This window comes from Falco rusticolus, chromosome 5 (assembly GCF_015220075.1).
Source record: "Falco rusticolus isolate bFalRus1 chromosome 5, bFalRus1.pri, whole genome shotgun sequence".
Taxonomy (NCBI): domain Eukaryota; kingdom Metazoa; phylum Chordata; class Aves; order Falconiformes; family Falconidae; genus Falco; species Falco rusticolus.
Genome location: NC_051191.1, coordinates 5071137 through 5093513, shown reverse-complemented (window position 1 = coordinate 5093513; position 22377 = coordinate 5071137). Strand labels below are relative to the sequence as shown.

Here is a 22377-nt window from a genome sequence, read left to right as displayed (position 1 = left end):
TAAACAATTTTTTTAAATAGCTGTAGAAGGCAAATGATTGGCAAATTACTTATTTCCTTTTTAACAGAGGATTGCTGGATGTGCATATGTAGAGAGCTCTAAAGTTCATCTGTCTGTTTCCTTTTCTTTGGATACTATGCCAAGCAATTATGTTCTCACAATTACAAGGAAACATTTACTTTCAAAAAAGGAAAAAAAAAAAATGTTGGTAAAAGCTCTGTATAAAATCTTTTACATAGTAATTTAAGAAAAAGAAGTTAGTTCCGTTTCGGAAATGGATTAGGTTGCCTTTGTGAGTTGTGGTGGACTGCTCTGAAGGATTGCTAGGTGTTAGATGCAGTATATTGATAGGTAATTATCGTGCTTTTTCAATATAAATTGAGAAGAAAAATAATTTTGACTGCTTTATTTTTTTTCTTTCTTTTAATTTATATCAAGATTTGTTAGGTGAGAAAATAGAAATCTTCAAATGGAAAATGTGTAAGAAAATATTTTTTTTTCCTGAAGATCTTTACTGTTTGCATTGCTGCATAATTCAGAAAAAATGTTTGGAAAAGAGATTGTGATCTTAGATCCTCATAAGTAGTCTTTGTCATGATAATTAAAGTAAATGATCCTAAATACTATTGACTTTCTATAGCCATGATATTTCTTGTATCTTGAATGGTTACCATTGACCTATGTGTGATTCAGGCACTTAGTCATCTGTGTGTTTTACATGTCATAAATCATATAAACTAGAGCTGACTAAAGAATTCAGTTTGTAAAGTTAGATTTAAATTCTTCAAGTTTTGTGCTTGCACTTTTTAATGGCATTTTCTACTGTACTACTACCGTCATCAGTCTTTTCTATACCAGAGACACAGATGATACTGTCTAGAAGTTGTTGTAAACTTTTTTTTTTTTTTGAGAAACGTTTCTGCTTTCTTTTTCCTTTCAGATTTTTCTGGAATGTTTTCAAGCTCCTACGCTACTGTTGCCTCAGACTTGTATATTTTAAAATGTCTTGAACAAATCATCCTAGACGGTGATCCTAGTGTTGTGCACAGACCAACAGAAAATCCTTATATTTTGGAAGCTGTAGTTATTAAATGTTGATTAGTTTTCCTTTCTGATGAGCAATTCAGATTCAGCTGTTTTAGCAGACTCTCATCTGATTAGCCAAAGACACTTCTTATTTCTATATTTCAAATTCTTAAGCACTCTTTTGAAACATATCAAACTTTGATTATTCAGTGAACCACCAAACTGTATTCATTTATGTGTTACTTAAACCAACAAAGGTGAAATATTTCTATTTAGGGTACTGAAAGCTGCTGCTGTTCAGTGTGTAGGTACCGTGTCATGGGCTCACACTGAGCTTTCTTTGCCGACTTTGGCCATGACCAAATTTTCAGCAAGTTTTAAAAGCTTTATATCCAGGGGGACTCTTCACACCAAACTTCATCATCTTTGAGAGTAACTGGTTCCCATTTTGGCTGCATACTGAAGACTGTTTTAAAACCTGTAAACTTTGATGTACTCAGATACTCATCTGTGTGTTCTGAAAAGAAGGATTATGTCTAGTATTCTTATCGCACTCCACTAGTGTTGGAAGTAGACATTTATAGGGTTGCTCTAAGGTTCACTTTTTACCAACTTTGTGGATACCTTCCTGTTGCTGCAGTACATCTGTTTTTGAGGTTTGCATATTTAAGAATACAGTGACTTCTTACTATTTATTACCTTAAGGTATTCCTTTATCCTGCCTGTGCATACTTGTATATATAAATCCTCTTAAATTAGGGTCATCCCCCTTCTTACTCTTAATGGAGGGATTTTTAGATACATTTCAGAACCATGTTCTTGATGCATATCATGCACATGGAGGTTGTATTCTGTGCTTTCAATGACTTGCATATATTTTCTTTTTCAAGAAGGAGGACAGAATCTAAGTGAAACTTTAATCTAGTTTTGCCCTTTTTGAAACTTTAGCTGAGCATTAGTGTTAGAATACATGGAACACTTGTAGCATTCTCACTGTCTCTGGACGCTGCTGTAAGGATGGCTTATTTATTTGAAAGCTCTGTTTCCTTTCAGAGAGACTTAATGGCTTTTTCACTGTCTTCCAGGTTCTCATATTAACTAATATCATGCTGGGTATTTATCTCTTTGGATCCTAATTATTTTCTGTTATCCTCAACATGGAATGGAATTCAATTAACTGATCATTTTGGAACGCAGAAAGACAATTACATTTGAAGTAATTATTTTGGATCATGTTGGAGACACCAGCCATCCTTAAAACAAAAAAAAAATGAACACTGTTGGAGGAAGTCTTTGACATATATGAAACTATGCTCTTCATTCAATATATTGCCCCATTTCCGTAAGTTATGAAGTTGTACATGTTGTAGTATATGTGACACAAATTGGTCGCAGATTTTTACCAGTCCCAGCATTCTTATTCCCAGAACATGCTCTGTGAGAGCAGATTAGTTAAGAATGTTCCATCTCCATCCTCTTCCCTTCCCCCAAAACCAGTCTAATCTTCCTTGGAGAAGTGTACAAAAAAAAATGTTTTTACCTATTTTTGTGCATTTATGTAGTTTTACTAAAAAATACACATTTTTCTCTAATATGTATTTTTTAATGAAGACTTAACATCACTGGTGCTGGGTAAGTGCACAAGTCAGGACTGGGTTAGTCCTTGCTTGGTAAAATGAACTTAAATATTGTTGTGTTAAGTGCTGGTGCGCTGTGTGCATTAGTTTTTTTGAATGCTCCCACTTATTTAGTGGTTGAAGTTATTTAATGATTTTCACTATTTCTCAGCTCTTCAGCTGTGGTTTTAATACAACACTTCACCTTACATTTGGATATGCTTAGTTTTGCATCAAGCTGTGTATAACGAAGTTTTAATTGCTTTAGATAATTTTATACAAGTTCTGTTTCTTTATTTTTGTTCCAGCAGAACTACAAGATGCGATCACAGTCTGAAATGCACAATTCTGTATTCCATGGCAGCGTTTTGTACACTGATGGAGCATGCTGCTCCTCGAACTATCCTGAGTTTTGTTCTGCCACTTTTTCTGAATTTCTGCTGTCTTTCAAGAGTTACCTTTTCCTGCTTCCATTAATTTGCTATGTATGGGCAACAAGATTCTAACTTGCTTTGATGTGGGTAGTCAGTGGAAGTTTTAGCTGCAGTTTAAGAAAAAAATCCTACTGCTGAGACAACTTTCCCTTATGAATACAGTTTTCAGGGTAGTGAGAAACCTGTGAAAAAGTATTAAGTTGATGATCTTTGGCTTGCCTTTTTATTTTCTTCAGTTTGTAGCTGTTTGTTAGCAATTATTATTTTTTTTAATTGTTGTATTATATAGCATTATTGACATAGCAGTAAACTTTCTATGTAAATTCAAGTCTAAAACTGAAGATTGGAAATTACAGGAACCCTGCATTTAAGATCAATAGCAGACCTCACTGTTTGTGAATATTATTTTTTTAAATGAAAAAAGTTGAGTTCTGCCCCTTAGTGCATTGCTTTTTTGATGAAGCTTAAGAACAGAGGGGAAAACATAAAGGAATCGTCCACTAATTCAAGGTTTTAGTTTGTTTGGGATTTTTGTGGTGAGGGAGGTTGCTCTTAATCAAGGGTGTTGGTGAGGAGGTATGTGTAAGAAGTTAAGTACCTGACCTAATAAAAGTTCTCTCCATGACTGCAGAGAAAGCTCATTTGATATAGCTAAATCATGAGCTTTTGGAAAATGTGAGTAACTCATAGAAGTTTGTTGCAAGCTTACCCAGGCTACTAGCCCTCAAAGCAGGATGAGTTACTTCTCCTATGGATTCTTTTTATTTGATCTTATTAGTAATATCTTTCGAGCCAATAAAATGCAAATTCCTTGAAGCAAACGGTGCTCTTTCATCTCACTTATTCTAGTAGCTACAGGAGATGGAGTGTTTCTTGATTCATGGGAGAATGAGTTTCGTAATGAGTGAAGAAAACCAAATTCCCTGTTATAGCATATAAATGTAGTATATCTGTTTAATTTTTGCGCATTGATAATACCATAAAGCACTTGCATTTTATTGCCTGGATTCTTCTGGCAAGTTACAAGGTCACTTAGGAACTGCTGCATCTGTGACAAGATCTGAGTGTGTTTCGTTTAAAATAAGCATTCAGGTATTCCTTTCTTAAAATAATGTATGTTCCTTATAATTTTTGAAGAGTGGACTGTATAAATTTGAGTCTTGTGGATTGCGTAAGCTCATATAATTTGGGGCTTGTTATTACAAGCAGGAAGATTACTCCTGCTGATAGCCTGCATGTGCTTTGGTTTTCATACTTCCACAAGCAAGAGAGAAATGTGTGTGAGAAGCTCTGAATTCGTTGCATTTTAATATTCCCTATTTGTCAGAAAAGTTTTTTCCCCACTGTTAGTAACCATTCTACAGGCTGGAAAAACTTTGCTTACTGTAATCTTAAAAACCTAAGTTAGTGAATTAAATGAGTCATTAAATAAACATAACCTACAGTATGAGTCTAAGCTAGTATAGGGCTTGACAGCTACTGCAGAGAGCTGTCTCTGTCGCTGTAGCCGTGTGTTTCTGTTGCATCCCTTGTTTCTCAGCATCGGCAGTCAGGCAACCGCGTGGTTGCTTTGCCCAGTGCATCACTGAAAACTCGTTCACTACCACAACCATGTATTTTTTGGTACTGATGTGGTGATGAGGAGAAAAAAAATGGCAGATGACTGAACGCCAGAATGGCTGTTTCAGTGGCAGCATGATCATAAACTGATTGAAGCAATCAAAATGTAAATCTAGTCCCTAATTTTTTTTTTTGTCCTGGATATACATACACATACAGAACTGGTGTGCACAGAGATACGTTGCCAAGCCATGTTTGGCATACATATGATTAAACATTTTATACATAGTCTTACAAGAATAAACAGCTGTTTCCTTCTACTTTCTTGGTCTATTGGGAACTGAACTGTGCTCTGCCTCTGGTAGCAATAATTACTTTGTCTTTAAAATTTAATCTGTGATCTGACTTGCTTCTGCTGATAGCTGATTGAGATTAGCTGGATGCCTGAATGGTAACTTGAGTAATGTGTCTCTGGCTTGTGGCAGAATGAAAACAAAACCGTTTCTACACCTTACTTGAAAAATAGGTCTGACAGGATGTCTAAGAATTAAAAAATAGTTATTTGCAGAGTTCTGAGATATCTCTTTTATTTCTTTTTATCTTTGCAGAATGTTCTTTCAGCTTTTCATTTCAGATGCTGTGGGAAGTGTGCTGCAATAGTGTGTAGGGGAACTGAAGCTTTCTCATAAAGCATACTCTGTTTTGACAGGTCTTTCAGCATAGTCTGAGACTGAACTTAATCTCCAGCTATTTGTACTGACTTGCTGAGAACGAGAACAAGATTAATCAATAGCCTGTAGTTTGGTGCTTGAACACTTGAGACAATGCTACCTTTATTTTTTTTATTTTTTTATTTTTTTTTTTGCATAGGAAATCAAAGGCAAATACAGAAGTTAAAAAACACTCTCTTAAATGAATGTCCTACAATGCAAACTAAATGACAGTGAAAGAGAATGCTTATCTATAAATCTTTCCGACCATTAAATAAATTCTCCATTTTTCTCTTTAAAATCTAAAATTGTGTTGACAATCCAAATGGAAGGTCTCCTGGGGAGGAGGGGGAAATCCCTTTAATTGCTGTATGGAATGCCTTGAAACATGACTGGATTGTACAAAATAACTTGCTAAGCTCAAGTTCCTTAGTTGTCAGCCTTCTTTGCAGAGGTCTTCATATAAGACATACTGGAAGAATTAAAACTAGTAAAGTCTTACAGTATAATGCCTTATGGAGGGGCATGTGAAGTTATATAAGGTTATTTGACTATGTCTGAATGAACGAAGATCACAATGGCCTTTAAGACACTGATAATAGGGTGGCTGGGATGGGTAGCTCGCTCTTGCGGTATGAGAAGCATGCTGGTTGTATGCCTTAAGTAAGAACTTCATTATAAGGAAATAAGTGTGCTCAGAATTGAATTAGTGTTAAAATTTTGTTCTCTTTGCAGTCTACAGCTTGCAGTAGCTGTTTGCAGGCTAGTATCATTGTCTCTAGCCAGTTTGTTTCTGTTGATATTCCCGAGGCTGTGTTGGATTCTGTCTTAAGTCCTAATGTACACAAACACACACACCACCCCCACCCCCTGCCCTTGGAGAAAAGTCTTTAAAACAGTATTTTAAACCTCTTAACTTGTCTATTTAATCAAATATGGAAGTGGCTTAATAGGAACCATACTGTTTGTGAATTAGCAAACCCAGAGTGGGATTGGTGGCAGCCCATCAAATCAGTAGTTTGTAATATAAATGCCTTTTTAATGTTTTCATTACAATTATGAAATTAACATGTAATATCCTTGGATGTATGTAAACTTGTGCCAGGGGAAGGATAGTCAGAAGTAGTAATGTGCATATAACTGTTGAACACAGAGAACAGGCTTGATGATGTCCGTCTGAATTTACTAAAATAGAAGGACTTTCAGGAAGAAATAGATAGCATCAGGAGGGAATCCCTACCACTCTTTACTTCCAGTGTTTGAAAAGGGTTTTCTTGACCTAAGGGTGTAACATTGCATTCAAATGAGCGTTGTGGTCATTAGTAAATTTGCCTGGTTTGTAACGTTTGGTGTGTTGTTTTTTCTTCTTGTTTTTCCTACCCAACTTCTGCAGCCTGACTGTCGTAGTGGTTGGAAACATTACATAGAAAAACTGATTTGATATTCCATTTGGCACTTCCCATATTACAATCTTCACCTTTCTTTATGATACCCAAATTGCCATCCTATCTTTAAAATCTGGACTACAGGAACCTCCTATTTATAATACTGTGTTTTGAAATGAAATATGTTGTTAATGTTCATGTTCTTTCTTTTTCATCACATCAAAATACTTGAAGTGCAGAAAATAATGAAAGCAAAAAGTTGTTAATGAAAACGATGTGGTTTCTGGTTTGATGCAATTTATTTTTGTGTTATGCTGTAGGTCTGTCAAATGGTTTTGGAGATGGAAGTAAAGAGAGAGCATTAGATGATACTCCGGGAAGAAAAGTTGAACCTCGTCGCCGCTGTGCATCAGAATCTAGTATTTCATCTAGTAACAGTCTTTTGTGTAACTCAAGGTAAAACTGTAAATCCAAAATACAGAATTGGAACTGAATAGATCAGTTTTCTATACTGCTTGTGACCCACATCGGAGGATGCGTAGATTTTTTAAAAGAAGAGTACCTTTTGATTTTCTCAGCTGTGTATCAAATCTGAGACAACTTTCAGGATCGCTAGTATTCTTTTGATCAATTCAGGTTATTGCAGATTCGGGCAGTTACACTTTATACTTGACTTATGCGTCTTTTGCACTATGTAGATACATATACATATTTGTGCGTATAGTATCTTGGTTTAGTTACCTTCCTAATCCTGTCAGTAGAAATGGGTGTGTTTTATTTTGGTGAGGGAAGGAGAGAAGCCATTTCCAAAGCAGAGTTTTGTACACAGGCAAGGTAAATTCGGTAGCTGTGAAACTGTAGATTATCAGTCTGTGGTTTGGATTACTGTCTAGTTACTGCAGTGACGATAGCACCTGTGTACCTACTATTGACCTTCTCTTTGTGAAGTCGGTTAAAGATAGACTGTCAGAGTGGTCACCTCTGCCACCATTGATAAATATTTTTCCATCACCAGTGGTGCGTATCATGTAAAAGCACGCTAATCTCTGGGTAAAAGGTAGCTGTCTCCATTCCAGAGCTATGAGGATGGGGCATATGGGAGTACAGGGTAAATCTGTTGGAGGAAAAGAAGAAGGCTTTATTCATGTGTTCAAGATCAGTATTAAACTGTTTAAGGGAATGGTGTTAACGTACTCATTGACACAGGCAAAACAGACTTTCAGAAACAAAGAGAACTGAATATTGCATCTCTTGTAAATGTGATATATTGAGGAGTTGATTTAGAATAATTACTGCTCAAATTCTGTGATCTCTTACGTAAGTGTGCAGAGAACAAATTTCCCATTTTGCGTATAAGTGCTCTGCAATTGGAGGACTTGAATTTGTAGTGAAAAATGAAAGACAAAATAATTGGGTTTCCTATGTAATGGAACTGTTGGAGCAGAGGGAACGTGTTTTCATTTGGCCAGTGTCCACTCAACACTGAAGACAAAGCAGCTTCTGTCATTTGTGCACGTATAACCTGCAGAGCAATTGAGATGCAGTCACGTACTCTTTGTCTTTTGCTGATAACCAGGCAAATCTGTACATGAAAATAATCTGAGGTTTTGGCTTTTATGTTGTAGTTTGTGTTTGTTACGTAAAATGTGTTAGAGCTTGCGGCTCTGGTTTTACGGTGTACTGATGAATTTTAAATTATTTTTTTTAAGTCTTGATTTATAGTGAACAATTTTAGTTATCAAATGATGGTTTTAATATTAATACTTTGGTAGTTTCAGCCTACCGAAATGTGGTAAAGGAAAACCTGCACTTATACGAAGACACACACTGGAAGACCGAAGTGAATTGATATCATGCATTGAAAATGGGAACTATGCCAAAGCAGCAAGAATTGCAGCTGGTAACTATAATTTGCATTCTTAATAATATTGAATGTCTATAATTTTGTCCATCTATTTCACAGATTCTAGCATTCTGTTTTCGCTGTTGAAATATATTAAACATCCTGAAAGTGGGGTTGATAGCATTGCAGAAACCACTGGTTTCTGCTTTTAATTCTTTAAAGACTGAAGAAAATGGTACCTGATCTTGGTTTTTTGATTAATAAATGGTATTTAAAGTGCGCAAGCTACTCTAGTAATACAAATGAAACTTGGCCTGAAGCACTACTTGTGGTTCCATTGATATTTTTCCTTGTTCGGCTTTTTGGTTTAGAACGTACTCCTCGTATACTGTTCTGTATAGACATGTTGACAGATGAGTAAGACATGGTCTGCTCTGATTCAGGAAAAACTTGAATTTGGAAGGAAGTGGAGTTTTCTAGGAATGTAGAGGATAGTAAGATAACAAATTTTAGGGAAAGAACTGTTCTGTTGGTATGGTTTTTACCTGTTTAGTATTTTCATTGCATTACAAACTTTAAGTACGTCTTCTCTTCCGTACGTAGAACTGTGTTTCAGCCTTGCAGCGTCTAGCAGGCCTGACTTTAGTTTCTGACCTTGCAGCTCTTCTCTCACTCATCACGGGTGTTCCTTGTCCAGGACTCTTTCATGTCTTTCTAGTGCTTTTATCTGGCTCTTTGTTTGCCTTAGTCTATTCTTTCCTCCTTATATGATCAGTTTTTGTCTTCCTTTCTTGAAGCTAATCTGTTGCCAGCTAATGCTTCAGTACTTTCAGTTTTAGTATCTTTATTATCTGTATGGTAACCATACGGCATTTAACCTTTATCATTTGCTTTTCTTACTCTGTCCTGGGTAGTCTTAAATTTAACAATTTCCACTTCAAGTTTCTGTTCTTGTTTTTTCAGAATTCTCCTTGATCTCTCTTAATTCTTTGTTCTCAGATACATTCTACAGCTGCCTAAAAGGAGGACCGTATGACACTTAACAGCATTATTTTATGTTACTATGTATTCTGTCTAATATGAGCTCTTTTGTCTGCTTTCTGCACCCTGTTACCTCAGCATATCAAGAAGAGGAAATAAGTAGGAGTGAGGTGAATATTCCTGCTTACAGTCTGTGCATAACGGGGAATTTTAACATGATTTACTTTTATTAGTAAAATCCCAGATTTTACAAAGAAACTTAAGCGTTGTTCATTTTTGGCAAAATATCTCAAACAGTAATTTCTAAATGCTTTAGAAACAAATACAGTTCTTGCATTTCTGCTGTCTTCAGGTCCAAGGAAAATCTTGTTTCTGTTTACAGGATGCTCTCTCAGAACCTGCAGTATGGTACATCGAGTCCTGCAGTTATGATGGGATGCGGTTTTGCATTGATTAATAGGTGTAATCATTGTAGTGCACATATAACGTTGTTAGTGTTTGGACTAACATATTTCAGTATAAGGGTGCTATTGAAATCACAAAGCCAAGTGTGCAAGTTAGGGCATGCTGTTTTCTGTAACAGTGCTGTTCAGCACTTCTGACTTGTAAGACTGAGATACGCTTTAGGGGCAGGTCCATTCAGTGTACTGGACAAGTTATTATGGAAAAATAAGTTCTGTATTCAAATATGAAGTTTATATTGAGATATAAACACAGAGGATGAAGTAAAGTTTCAAAAGTGACTCAGAATTCTGTTTAACTTTGGGGCTTGGACTTGTAGGTTTAATAGGAGAGGTTTTTTGGTTTTCAGATAGAATTATCTATATGTAATAGCTTGTTGTCCTTGGTGTGCAGGAGCACTGGAAGATGAATAGACACGTGCTATGAGTGGTTTTCATTAATAGGTGCTGTATACAGAGATGTCCTGAGGTTTGTAGGTCTTGGATTCCTTAGCAGGGTCAGGAAGTTGCTGCATCAAAAGTGGCAATGTGTTCTTCCCCCTGTCCTCTTGAACCTTGTCTAATCCTTTTGCCTGGCTATGCCTTGTTCCCTGATGTTCTCCTGTTCCCAGGTGCTCTTTGTCCCAGTTTTTTCAGTTCTTTGTCCCCATCTTCGTCCAGCCAGTTGATTCACCTTCTTGTCAGTTTTTTTTTCCTCAGTAAATCTTAGCAACAGTATTTTTTCCAGCAGTGTCTAGATGCTGTTTTCCCTTTCAGTCACACCAGACTGGTGGGCAGGGTCACATTGTAGGGGAACATTTTGCTGCGTTTGACTCAAAATAGCTTTCCCCTCTGTGTGGTCTTCATTTCAACAGGTAACATCGACAGCAGAGAGAACACTGTCCAGCCAAGAGTTACACAGTAAAAGAAAGGTCTTGATGGATTGTTCTTTAGCACAAATGATAAATCTACACTGCAGATACCACAGCTACCTCTTAGGTGGCAGTAGTTTTGGAGCTTAAATATGCTCAGTGTTAATGGATTTGTCTGCAGATTTAGGTGTTAAAATCGAAGTTTATTCTATGTAAAAAAACCCAAAACATGAGCCACACCACCATGAACAAAGAAAAAAACTCACAAAAAAACCCTCAGCACTGTGCACTATTAATCTGATCATCTTTCAGTAAAGTAGACTTTCCTGTTTGTGGCTGAAGTTTCTGGTTTAAAATAAAATTGGCCTATGAAGAGCTCGCACTCCTTGCTGAAAGCTATGCAGGCACTGGGTGTGAATTTCTTAGCTCTGTTTCTGAAGGCTGAAGTGCCTTAAAGTTTTGAGGCTTGTGGCACCTAATGGGTGTTTTGCTGAACTTAACACAGAAGATTAAACACAGTGACTCTGTTAGGAGAATGGTATTGAAACAGAGGCTAGTCGTTTTAAAAATATTGTAAGTAGAAAGTCTTTAAGGGAATGAAAAGTGTAAGAAGACATCCTTATCTTAAACTATGCAGGGTCTTATGTCTGGTGGTATTTCGGTACTGTTGGTTTTCAGCTGGTGAGAGTACTGTTATTTAAAATCTTTAGCAGTATGTTGGCCTGACTGCTAACTTAAATGCTGTCTCTCATGGCTTGAGGAAGTAAAGGGGGGTTTACGTTATAAAAGAAAACTAGTAACTGTATGTGCTAGTGTAGTTAACCCCCTATCACCATATGGAATACATTTCAACTAGGAAAAATTCTGAGACTCTTCTCTACCGTGTATACACCTGAGAAATCTCTGAGGGAATCTGGCTGTATGCTTCCTGACATGTTGTGCTTCTACTCAGCATTAAAATGCCATTTTCTTTCTTTCCTATCGGTTCTGTAGCTGGGAATAATGCAGGTTTCTTTTCTTTTTCGTTAGATGCCCCGAAGAAGAGACTTGTACTGGTTTTAAGTACGAGATACAGTTCTCTCTATTTTTTTTACTTTTTTTCAAAATAGTTTATGTATGAAGGATACATCAATCTAAACTTTCATGATTCCTTCTAACTGGCATGTGAATACTTGACATACTGGTATTAATAGAGAAATAAAGAAGTTGCCTAGATTGCTTTTACTATTGTGTTAGTAGTTGCTCTGGTTGTTTTATTCTGAGATACTACTGAAATGATTCATCTGGATTTAATGTGTGTTTCATAATGTCCAGTATTTTAGGTAGTCTGCTTTTCTCTTAGCAGTATAAGAATGCCTGTATGTAATTTATTTCTGTGTATTACATGTTTGTACAACTGAAGAATATTATTACTGCTTTTAAGGAGAAAGTGAAGAATGTCCTAGAATGACCTCTCTAAAAAGATACAGAAAGGAACAAATAAATAAAATAGTAAATAAATTTAGGAACTGTTTTTTCCAGGGTTATGTAGTTCAGTAAGAAACAGTGTAAATAAACAGATTGGTTTTATGGTTTTATATAATAGAATGCACTAATTAAAGACCTCTGTAAAGCCTGCTGGGGTTGGTAGCAAAGATCCTTGTTTTCTTTAGGAGACTTGTTCAGGTCTTAAAGACACGGGAAAAGTTGCATTTGTTTCTCATTCTCCTGTGATACCCACACCCATTATAGAACATAAACCAACTTTTAGTTTCAAAAACATCTAACGTCTCGTTATGCTGTGGCGACAAGTTATTATGAACTAGTGCATTTTGATACCTGATGTTACATAGTTGTGAATCTCTAGAGTTAGACTTCCCAATGAAGTATTTTCTTGAGGTGTTGATAACATACCTTCCAAATAAATTATAATTGAATTAATTGGGCTGTGGCTGAAAATTGACCTGGAATATGTTGTGAGAAATAATTGACTGATTTTTTGTTTGTTTTGTGATCACCTTACACAAATTTTCCTTGCTTTTTCAGACTCTTACAAAGTCTGAAACCACTTTTTTCCAGTACTTTTTGTGATGTTGAGATAGAATGTATATCTGCATGCATGCGTTATAAATGTGGTTCTGGTTGACCAGAAGGTTTCAGCCCGTCTCATGCTTCAGTGCAGTAGTGAGCAACAGAGAAGAAAACGAAGGGTTGTGGTAGAAGTGAGCAGTAACATAAACTCAGTTTTCTGTTAGGAAGAAACTGCTACTGCAGCCGCTTCCTTGAACCCTGTTGGTCTTTTTGAACTTTGCTGCAGGAAGGGGCTGGGCAGAGGCCTAGAGGGCTGATTAAACGTAAATAAATAAGTAGAATTTAAAATGCAGATTAGAATTTAGGCATAAGAATAGAAAGGCATACCGGACAAGCATTGTAAGTTATCAGGTGTTAATCCTACTATGGATATCCAAAACTCTGGAAACATACCATGCAGTTTGCATCTTCAGTAGCATCATCTCTTTGACAGGATTGTCGTTGCAGTTTCAAAAGAAACTGCTTATTTGGGGTACCATAATTTTATGTTTTCTTTTGAGCTTTTTCAAAGGGAAAGGATTATTAGAATTTGGCAAACACTTCCTTTCTGAGAATTAAGGTGTTCTAAGTTATGCTGTTTGTAGAAGTGTCTAAAACCTCATTCTGTATCTGTAGGCTTAGTTTGAAGTACTAATATCATTTGAAGAGCGTTATGAATGTTACCTGGTTTTATTGGTATGTACATGAAAGGTGGTATTGGTATCTGGATTCTAATGGTCATAAGAAACTGACGAGGAAGTGAAGAACTGCAGAAGATTTGTCTGAGATTTCATTCTTTAACATTTTAATTTTATATTTAATTATTATTTGTTCTTAGAAGTTGGGCATAGCAGTATGTGGATTTCAACTGATGCTGCAACATCTGTTCTTGAGCCTCTAAAAGTAGTGTGGGCCAAATGCAGTGGATATCCCTCTTATCCAGCTCTGGTAAGTACACAGCTTCCCATCAATGCACTGCTGTTTCTGGTCTGAAAATATTGGTGTGTGAACTTAAGGTAACTGATGAATTCCCATTCAGATTGAATAAAGGTGGATTATTCTGCCCTCTTTACAAACTGGATGCATGGTAAAATTATTGCAAGATCAGATGTTGAGTCAATAATCTCTACTACCCTACCTGTATTTTGAGATTTGCAATACCTGTTGTGGTTTAACCCTGGCTAGTAACTAAGCCTCACACAGCTGCTCACTTATTTCCCCCTGGTGGGATGGGGGAGAGAATTGGAAGAGTAAAAGTGAGAAAACCCTTGGGCTGAGATAAAGACAGTTTAATAGGTAAAGCAAAAGCTGCACAACCAAGAAAAGCAAAACAAGGGATTCATTCACCACTCCCTGTGGGCAGGCAGGTGCTCAGCCATCCCCAGGGCAGCAGGGCTCCGTCACACATGACGGTTACTTGGGAAGATGAACACCGTCACTCTGAACACCCCGCCTTCCTTCTTCCCCCAGCTTTATATCGCTGAGCATGATGTCATGTGGTATGGGATATCCCTTTGGTCAGTTGGGGCCAGCTGTGTCCCCTCCCAGCTCCCTGTGCCCCCCCAGCCCACCCGCTGGTGGGGTGGGGTGAGGGACAGAAAAGGCCTTGGCTCTGTGCAAGCGCTGCTCGGCCGTAACAAAAACATCCCTGCGTTATCGACACTGTTGCCAGCGCAAATCTAAAACATAGCCCCATCCTAGCTACTATGAAGAAAGTTAATTCTGTCCTAGCCAAAACCAGCACACCTTTCTCAGTAGACTGTTTCTGCAATATACTTTATTGTTCAAAGGGTCACCTGAATAAGCCTTATAGAATCGTTTAGGTTGGTAATGACCTTCAAGATCATCAAGTCTGACCATTAACGTAGGACTGCCAAGTTCACCACTAAACCATGTCCCTAATCTTGTTAGTGTTGAAACCGCAAGGTATTTTCTGCTACAAAATGAATATAAAAATACTCTGCAGTTCATTAAAGAAACAAAAAACTTTACCGGTAGAGTTGGAATAAATTGAATGATTGTATGCAGTTGTGAGTGATGTCCTGGAAACGTAAAGCTGTTGTGCCCATGTTATTTTAGGAGGAATACACACAGTTCTACTTAAAGCTTGCAGAGAAAACGTTGTTGAGAAAATGTTTGACTTCACACATTTAGCGCTATAGAAACAGGTCATACACAATGGCTTGTAATAGACTGAACAGTCGTGACTTACACAATAAATGTGCTGGGGACATCTGGAAATGTAATCATAGCGTCAGGTTAAAACCTGTGCAGGTGAGATTCAGAGCACTTGAGTTTACGTCCTCAGAGGGTGACTCAAACAGTCTTGGGTCAGATGCTGAAAGTTTGATGATTTGATTTGTCTCTTGAATGGTGTTAGCCCTTCAGTCATGATCAGCTTAAATCGAACGCTAAAGGGCTCCTTTTCTGCCCACTCCTGTGTCAGCACTGGCGTCTTTATCTGAGTGTGTGAAGAATTGATGGAGGAATTAAAGCTCCGTCAAGAGAAGAAAGTTGTTCTCCTGATTTCTACAAACTTCCTGCAGTGTTAGCTTTCTGTTGATTTAGTTCCCATAATCAGTTCACTGTGGATTAAGATTGGTGCCAGTGTGGATGCTAGAAAAACAACGGGAGTTTGTAGGGTAGAGATGGGTGGGACAGGCACGGAGCCATATAACCCCTCTTTCTTTGGTGGAAGCTGGGTGCTTGATAAGGCTGTGATCTGACTACGAAGGAGTTTTTCCATCAGCGCGATTAGTGTGAGCAGCATCTTTCCTCCTCCCCCAACGCTGTTTAGAAAGGATTTGTGACTGTGACTGCATGTTTTGCTGAAAACAGAGTCATTAAATTGGATATGTAAGATACTTGAAAGTGATTTCTGATTTATGGCTTTTCCATTGGGGTTTTTTGCTTGTTTAGAGGGTGTTTTTTCTCCAGATTATGAGTGTGGGGCTTGTATTTTGCAGAGACAAATATTTGCACCTTAATATAGGTTGTTTCTTTAAGGTACCTGAAATTCAAAACCCAGACTTTGAGGCCAGTTATGGCTTTTAGAAATCCTGGTTCAGCTTTTCTCATTCTGAAACCTGCTTGTCAGTCTGGAATTTTGTACTTAAGTAAAATTCAGGTGTAACTTTAAGAACAGATATGGGTGAAAAATGCTCTAGAGAGAGTTTTTCCAGTTATATCTACTCCTGTGATTCTGCTATGCCTATTCAGTTTGTATCAAAAAGTAATGTAAGTGTAACAAAAAGCCAATTTATATGCAGTGGCTGCTTAGTTTGTGATTTTTTTTCCCCCATTAACTTTATTTGTAATACCTCTTGAAGTAAATTATGTAGTTTTAAAAATTAGGAACTATCCTTTTTTTCTCTCTTATAGATTATTGACCCTAAGATGCCTCGTGTTGCTGGCCATCACAACGGTGTTACTATACCAGTGCCACCCCTGGATGTACTGAAAATCGGAGAACAAATGCAGACCAAATCAGATGAGAAGCTATTCTTAGTACTATTTTTTGACAATAAAAGGAGTTGGTATGTTATTGAAATGCATTGTTTGATGTAATGAGTTGAAAATTTAAAAGCCTGTACCTTTAAAAAAAAAAATAATTGAAACTTTATCTTTCTTTGGATATCTTTCCTATGGAAGTATCAACTGTAATGTTAAAATTTTGTATTTGAGTCTATTCTTGGACCAAGACATAATATCATCACTGAAAGAGACCGTTTTATGGTCAGTTTGGGAGAAAATACTTTTAAGTCATTAATAGTCTTTTGGTTTGATTTGCAAACTGGTTTTATTTATTGACCTGATAAAATTGCTTCTTTGGAAGAAATTTTTAAGGTAATAGTCTTTATTATTTATCTGTATCAGCCTTCATCATTGCTTTCTGAATGCCAACACTTGTTTTCCTCCTAGTCTGCTCAAGTGCATTTTCTTTAAAATTTTAACCTGTGTAAATGCTTTAGTAACACTCTCATTTCAAATTCTTTGCCCTTTCTAAATTTTTTTCATGAAACCTTCCCTTTTTCTGTTTCTTCCATTATTAGCAATATACTCTGTGGAGCCCGAAGGGATAATTCACGCAATGAAACATTCTCTTCCCTTCCACTAGCTTGTTTGGTTTGGGTTGGGTTGGGTTTTTGTGGTGTGTTTTGTTTGGATGTTGTTTGTTCTAGGTTTTTTGTTTTGGGTTGTTGGGTTTTCTTTTTTGCCAGATAAGGAAACTTTTCATCTACCCCTCTTTTTCTCCTTTCATCAACTTGCATATTTCTTTCCTGTGTTCTTCTTAATCCCTCTCCCCCCTCCGTGTTTCTACACAGGTCAAGCTAATTTTGAATCTTTTTATATCTCAGTTTTACTCTTGAATTTGCTTACACTTTCAGGTAATCATTGTCCCCTTTAGCTGGTTATATGTGATGCCTCGTAATGCTGCCATTCTCCTGACTCCATCTCGATACGGTATCACCTAAATAACTTACTGTCTGAAATTCAGAACGGATGGTTGCTTTTCTGTCCCCATAGATCCTTTGGCATAATCATGATTCTTTGCCTTGGTCTCTCTGTTCTTCAGGTTTTTTTCTTAATTAATTGGTGGTACTTCATGATCTCCTTTGTTCAGTTGCACAGGATTCCCCAAGAGCCTGCATTCTCCTTTGTTCACGGAGAACATCCAAATTTAAACATGTTCGGTGTTCTGTTTCTCATTTTTTCTCTTATTGGTATCACAAGTGTAATGTGTACTCTCCCTAGCGACTTTAATTGCTGTGATTGCTTCTTGATCTTGGGAGTCATCCAACTTAAATCCTGCTGGTCCTAAATCTTGCAAGTATTATGTGAAGCTGGCTTTAACGTATACTCTGCATAGATGGACAGGAAAGGCTAAATACTTTTCCAGCCCCTTTCCCCTCCATCCTCACTCCCCCAAATCTTTTTGGTTATGGTTCTTTTATCCTGATTATTTTGGCACTCGTCCCTCTTAACTCCCTTTAGTCTTTTACTCCTGAACCCATGTGTATGACTACAATTCACTTGCAGGGTATGTGTCATCTTCAGTATGTGATACCAGCTTCTATCACCTATGGATTACCTTTTCAGATATTCAGATTTGTTTCTTCACCTTCACTGCTTGCTTCTGGAGGACTGGGCAAGCTTTCTGTTAAAAATACCTTCTCTAAAACTTCTCTGTGATCTGTATTAAAACTGATAATGGTTAGACTGCTGCCTGTCATGCTGGTGTTACGATTCTTTATTGTTTTGTCTGTATCCTTGTACTGACTCTTGACATTTTTTTGGTTTCAGTGTGTGTGCTCAGTACGGTAGGTTTGTAGTTTAGAGTGCTTTAATAAAAATAATATTTCAACTGACAATTTTATTCAGTTTTTAAAAAAATCTTTCAATAAAGTGTTTTATATTGAACTTTACTGTCTGAATTACACATGGTTTGGCTCCAAATGGACTTCCAAACTGAGGTTCTGTTTTTAAACAGAAGCATGGCTTCTGCCATTTGCAGGGTTGAGATTGCAGACTACGGTAACATACTTTAAGAGATAGTCATTAATTTACCTGATTTTTGTTTTCCTTAATACCCATAACTTCAACCAGGTTTAAGATAAATATTTACGGAAATGACGTAAATTTACTTTACACTTCTTAATTAAATATTGAGAATATTTCATCTATAAAATATTTTGCTTTAACTAGAAGAATGGAATGTAGAGGTTTTTTCATTATCACTCTTCTACGCCCAGAAATTAATGATGTTCATGGAGCTTAAGATGGAGAAATACTCTGAATACTGAACTAGTGGGATTTCATACTTCAGAGTAAAAGCACACTGTGCAGAACTTCCTTGACAGTTTTGCTTTCCCCAAAGACCAAATTGAGATGTCTTAAATGCAGGCAAAAAATTCATCGTCTGCAAATTCCTTGTAATAGTGGAAATGAAAGAAAGAAGAGAAACAAACTGCCCCAAGTGAATCTTGAGCATTGTTAATTGTTAGTTGCTGCTGCCTGTTCTTAAATTAAAACTGTATCAGTATTTCATGGTATTTTTTTTAAGTTGATACTTGCTATCAATCATTAAATAAGTATCTTTGAATTGGATTGTACTCCTTGTTTTGTGGAAGAGGCTTTCTTAATATTTCATATTCTTAAAATATTTAAGGCAAGTAAGTACCATCTTAAAAGGAATTGTATCAGTTTATTTAAGACTGTAAACCTGATATGCTGTATGAGAAACACAATATAGCAGCACCGACATTTCTGGACAAACTTCTTGATTTTTATTCTATATTTAACATACTTATTTTACCCTTTCTTACAGGCAGTGGCTTCCCAAATCCAAAATGGTTCCCCTTGGGATAGATGAGACCATAGACAAGTTAAAAATGATGGAAGGACGTAACTCAAGCATACGAAAAGCAGTAAGAATTGCTTTTGATCGTGCTATGAATCACCTGAGTCGAGTCCATGGAGAACCAGTCAGTGACTTCAGTGATATTGACTAACAGAGATTCTACCAAGGCATGAAAAATACCACACAGACTTGAACTCTACTAATTGAACCTCTTTGTCTAAAAGAATGTATTGAAGATACAACCCCTTAATTGTTGATTCAGTGGCTGAGTTCTGCAAACTTGAAATAGTTGAGCAATTCTTCTAAATCACCATTGCCATATTGATTCATGATTTTATCGTGTTGTAGTTTGGAGGATTTTCCACTAAATCTGTTAAAATGTCTTGTTCATAGTGTTCATAATTGTACATAAATGTATATTCAACACTTAACTTATTCTGATTTTAGAAGTAGCTCTTTAATTCCTTTTATAATTTTGCTGGGGAGGGAGTTGTTTTTTGTTTCCATGCTTTTTTACTTTTTTTTTTTCTTTCTTTTTGAGGTTAAATTACCTAAGCACCATCTTCCAGCTGAAGGTGTTTAGTGGATCTTAAAGCCTAATATCAAAATGGCATCCAATATGTTTGCCTAAATCATATACAATATGGTGCTGCTTGTATCATTTCTTCCTTGGTCTGTAGCTTCTGAAAAAGACTTCTGAATGTTTGTGTAAATTGTTGCTCTTTGCACAAAGTACCACGTATTTAAGATTGATGTAAATTTACGATTACAAATATGTATTTTAAGAAAGGAAGTTGCATTATTTTGGAGGGTACTTTGTGGGAAAGACATCACGAAAAGAATTATACTATGTACATCACTTGCAAATCACCAAAAACACTCCATTGTTGCCCAAAATAACTTAAGATTGTTTTTGTTTAAAAAAAAAAAAAAAAAACTGGCTTAAAGCCTACAAGCACATTTTTTCTTTCAAAACCATATCCCATTTAACTCCCATTGATTTAATTTTGTTGATATGTGTGCCTCCCTGTGTTTTATTTATTGTAGAAAATGTATTAATTTGCTTTATAATGAAAAATAAAATTGACAAATATATTGATATGCATTTTTATACAGGCACATGAGACGACAACTTGCTTTGGGAGAAAATGTATTGGAAATTGTATAAAATAACTTGATGGTTTGTGTGTAATTTGATTTTTTGGTAACTTGTAATCTTTTGTTTCCAATGAGGGGATTTATGTAACTTTTAATTTAGAACACTTTGGTAGCAATAGAAACTTTGGATACATTTTTGTATGGTACATGTGATGTATATAGAATTAGTACTTTATTTTTATTTTTAAGAAGTAAAGCATTATGTTTGGGCAGGGGGAAGAAGGAGGGTGGGTTTCCAGAACTGCATTTTTATATTAAAAAGAAAAAAAAATAAAGTCAAGATATTGATTGTTGTAGCTACTTTATTCCTACCTTCACTGAGATACTGAATTTGTAACAATGAAAATGGCAAGGTATGTTTGCAATGTGATTTATAATGACTCCATTATTTATAAATGCACTGTGTTTGAACTCTTTTGCAGTGATATCTTAAATACTGTACCAAGTTATATAATATTGAAACACCAAATAATGCATATGAATGCACGAAGTATTTATGCCCAGCTTTTTTATAAAGGATTAGCAAATACAGCAAAACCAATACTTTTTAAATCTTTTTTTAAAACTTCATTGAATAGCATACTTCATTGTTAAACCTGCTTGAATCTTTATTTTAAAGGGACAATTACTTTTTAAATAGTTTTTAATGTTTTTATTCTCTATTGTTTGTAATAACCCCTTAGAAGCTTGAAATAAAATTTCTTTCTCAACTGTTAATTTTGTCCTGGATTTAGCCCCTGAGATTTTGCTGTAGTGCCCATTTTCTTTCTCCATGATTTGAGTTTTTACAGAGGCGCTAGTTCCAGCTAGATCGAACAGTAGGGCAGTAGAACCACTTGCAGCTGGTAGGACTGCCTAGTAAGTGTCTTCCAAAAATACACCCTGCATCAGATTTTATTTCAGGCTTGTTCCACCAAATACACTCGGATTTGGTGTGTGTGAAACTGGATAATGATTCACAGCCTGGTTGTGGCAGAAAGAGAAAACATTTTTTTTTGGATTTGTTAGACCTTGCAAAGTTGAAATTGCGGTTACGATAGGAGTTGGAAGATGATAATTTGGTATTTGTATGGTAAGTATTTTGATACCTGTGAAGTATGATGTCCCCGTAAAAGTCCAAAAAAAAAAAAAAAAAGCGTACAGACAGTTGCAAAATGATTTCATTAGAAGGCTTCCAAAGTTCTCAGCTGCTTCTGATGGTAGCAACATAGGAGAGGAAAAAAAGAGCTCTTTTTTTTGTAAAACAAAAGCAGAGCATTCATTTCATTAGTCTGTAACATTGTTTAATGGCATCTTCAGTGAAAGCTTTAGTTCAAATTTTGCTCAGGCTTCCAAGTTTCATTTTCTGACTTTCATCTTCAGAGACCGCTTCATCAGTTCTTGGAGAAGGTAAATCTGGTGCCTTGATCTTGCAGGTGTCTGTATGTGCTTCAGAGAATTCTGAGCTGGAAAACTTGACTGATTACAAAAAGCCCATTAAGTATCCTAATGAACCACACAGCATATTCTTTTGGTGAAGCTGGCATGAAAGGCGATGCTGGTCGTCTTTTGTACACGTGATGGAAACTGTCCCAGGAGTTTCTTCCAGATGCTGCTTGAGAGGAGGCTGCAGCAGCTCGAGTATCATCCAGTGGCTCTTCAGATTGGGTGAAAGTCTAAAATAATTTCTCTGACTTGTCAGTCTTCAGTGTGGCTTGTGTGGTTTTAAAGGGCTTTCATACCTATTTAGGAAGGGAAAGTCTGGTCTCCAGAACCGCTGCATGTCCAGGTTCTGGGACGTACATCGCCAGGTACAGCTGTCGGATGAATCTGTGCATTCACAACGTGCTTCACTACATTTTAGACCAAGTTCTTCTATGACACCATAAATAACTGGTAACATAATCATAGAGTGGAAATCGGTATTCTGGGGGACGAAGGAAAGGTAAATGCCACACTGTAT

General features: G+C 36.5%; 1 protein-coding gene across 11 annotated transcripts in view; it reads left to right on the top strand.

The window, feature by feature from the left end:
• Nucleotides 1-21152, top strand: part of BRD1 (bromodomain containing 1) — a 74359-nt gene extending 53207 nt beyond the window's left edge. For 8 of the 11 annotated variants that reach the window (XM_037390473.1, XM_037390467.1, XM_037390468.1 and 5 more), the window contains 5 exons: nt 7052-7187; nt 8504-8631; nt 13755-13864; nt 16298-16452; nt 19245-20200. In XM_037390473.1, the coding sequence (XP_037246370.1) occupies nt 7052-7187; nt 8504-8631; nt 13755-13864; nt 16298-16452; nt 19245-19428 (713 nt within the window). In that variant the 3' untranslated portion in view covers nt 19429-20200. Of the gene's footprint in view, nt 1-2111; nt 2320-7051; nt 7188-8503; nt 8632-13754; nt 13865-16297; nt 16453-19244 lie in introns of those variants that run through there. The other 3 variants (XM_037390471.1, XM_037390472.1, XM_037390474.1) reach the window with 2 other exon arrangements.
• The last annotated feature ends 1225 nt before the right edge of the window (nt 21153-22377 follow it).